The sequence below is a fragment of the Symsagittifera roscoffensis genome, chromosome 1 (assembly GCF_963678635.1).
Source record: "Symsagittifera roscoffensis chromosome 1, txSymRosc1.1, whole genome shotgun sequence".
Lineage (NCBI taxonomy): Eukaryota > Metazoa > Xenacoelomorpha > Acoela > Convolutidae > Symsagittifera > Symsagittifera roscoffensis.
In genome coordinates this window covers 37,214,545-37,216,817 of record NC_087062.1, presented here as the reverse complement: position 1 = coordinate 37,216,817, position 2,273 = coordinate 37,214,545, and the positions used below count along the sequence as shown (strand labels likewise).

The 2,273-nt window shown below is 34.3% G+C and overlaps 1 protein-coding gene across 1 annotated transcript in view; it reads left to right on the top strand.

Annotated features, from left to right (window-relative positions):
* LOC134843752 (high-affinity choline transporter 1-like) overlaps positions 1-1,449 on the top strand; it is a 34,714-nt gene extending 33,265 nt beyond the window's left edge. The window contains exon 9 of the mRNA XM_063860016.1: positions 981-1,449. Coding sequence (XP_063716086.1) covers positions 981-1,294 — 314 coding nt within the window. The 3' untranslated portion in view covers positions 1,295-1,449. The remainder of the gene's footprint in view (positions 1-980) is intronic.
* Positions 1,450-2,273: the final 824 nt, after the last annotated feature.

Sequence of the window (2,273 nt, the reverse complement as noted above, 5' to 3'; positions counted from 1 at the left end):
TCATTAAAAACTTTGAACGATTAACTTTTAAAACTTCGAATTTCTGCACCACAATCGACTTAAATTAACTGAAAATCCTAAATTTGTGCTTTTTAACGACTCAAAATAAGTTGACTGAGCTACTAAGATATAAGCCAAAACCATGTAGGCTGAATGAAACTTCCATGTGAGAAACAAATTAAAAGCAAAATATGTAAAACCAGAGCAAGTACGTTTCAAATTACAGGAAGAAATCAACAATATAGACAGTTACAGATTGCTCCAAACACAAGAACCATCCATGAAAAGTCATTTAAGAAGAAAAAAAAACATAAGCAGACAAGCATTAGGCCAAAAATGTAATTTGTCTCGATAAAAGTTTCAGATTTATTCACACTGGATAAAAAACAATGTGCGACTACTACTCGAAACCCAGACATGGCAAGGCAAGCGCATTACCTCCAGAAAAAAGGAAAGGAATAATGCAAGCTCAATAAAGCCAAAAAATTTGTTTACGGGAGAAAAAGTCTAGTTCCCGATCACAAGTGAAATAACACATAGAATTGAAATGCATACCTTATTTGACTACGCACTATATTGAAAAATATTAAAATAAACTTCGCGAGTGAAGTGATTTGTCACTTCCGCGCATTTTGACTTACACTGATGCCAAAAATTTGAGGCCAAAGATTTGACGCTAGAAATGAGCCGTAGTCTTCAAACAAAACAAGCTGCAAACATAAGACTGAGGCTAGGCGATTAAAGGTTTTGCCATTTTTAATCAAATGGTCTCTTTCTGGCCAATTTCTCGGCATATTGTTTTTGTAGTTTGTGTAATGAAGAAAAATCCAGGAACGATTTCATAAATTGTCCATACGCTTTCAATCAGTAGACATATTAACAAGAAGCGACTAAAATGTTTCCTCTGGATGTTTAACAAGCATCGATAGAAAAAAAAGAACTTTTTAAATTCACACTGCATGCCTTACTAAACGTTTCAGGTTTTGTGATTGGACTAATTTTCCGACTTCTCGGAGGCGTGAAGGCTTTTTCGATTCCTCCCATCATAAAATACCCTTTCTACGACCAGGAAAAAGAAATGCAGATGTTCCCGTTCCGCACACTTTCCATGGCTCTCTGCTTCTTAACCATTTTGCTAGTGTCATATTTCACTAATTTCCTGTTTCAACGCAAGAAAGTGAACACCAAATACGATATCTTCAATGTTTTCTCACCCGCGAAACATTACCCAGAAGATTCGACGAGCGATCAACAAACGCGAAAACTAGATCTTATTTACGAGGAGAGCATTTGAAGAGAAGAATGCAATTTTTAATCAGTTTTTTTTATTTATACTTTGTACCAACCAACAGAATTAGCCTCTCTATTTGTAAAATGTTCAATTATACATAACCCAATTTAGATCATTTATGTTCCACAAAGCACTTATAATACATTTTTTCTTTCATACCGATAATTTTTCACTTTTTCCTTTTCCGAGCTTCGTTGAATTAATTAAACAGAAACAAAATGAAGCTTCGCAAAAATATAATGGTATGCAGGCGTTTATAATTATTGATAGAGAAAAGCTGCGACACAATTAATATTTCTCCAGATAACCAGCGTCGAAGGAATAACCAGGCATAGTGAAATACGTTATTCCGACTACTTTCGAAGAAAATGACGGAATATTTGTGCTCGGGGTGGTTTTTTCTCTCCTGGCAAATGTTGACTTTTTAACTGACAAACTTTGACGGATGTTTTTTTCACACAGAGGCAAAGCTGTGCTTCGCAAACACTAGCCAAAACACGACAAAAAGCAGCTCTAAAAATGGCATGAAAAGTAGAAATAAGCATCGATATGATAAAAAATTCTGCATCACGAACATATTACTTTGTATTTTACATAGCATCAAAAAATCTCCATAATTAAAAAAAAAATTTCTAAATACTTTTATCAGTTATTTTGATTTAAATTACTCTGAAGAAAAATAAAAGCCGTTGAAAAATTTAAGTTTTCGCCCTGCTAGCGGCAGTCTTGTTGTTCCGACTATTGAAAATAGGGAGGAGCTTTGTATTTGCGTGTGTTTATTTTTTTTCCACGCAAAATCTGGTACCACAAAGAATCATAGGACTTGGTTGAGTGATATGTCATATTAAAACTCTTTCAGTCCTGATTTGAATTTTCAATTTTGGTCTCATTTCGAGCTAATAAGGTGACCGTGTAGGTTTACAATAGCTTATTCAAGCTTAATTTAAGCCGTGAAAACATATTTTTACTCAATTCTGGAGTT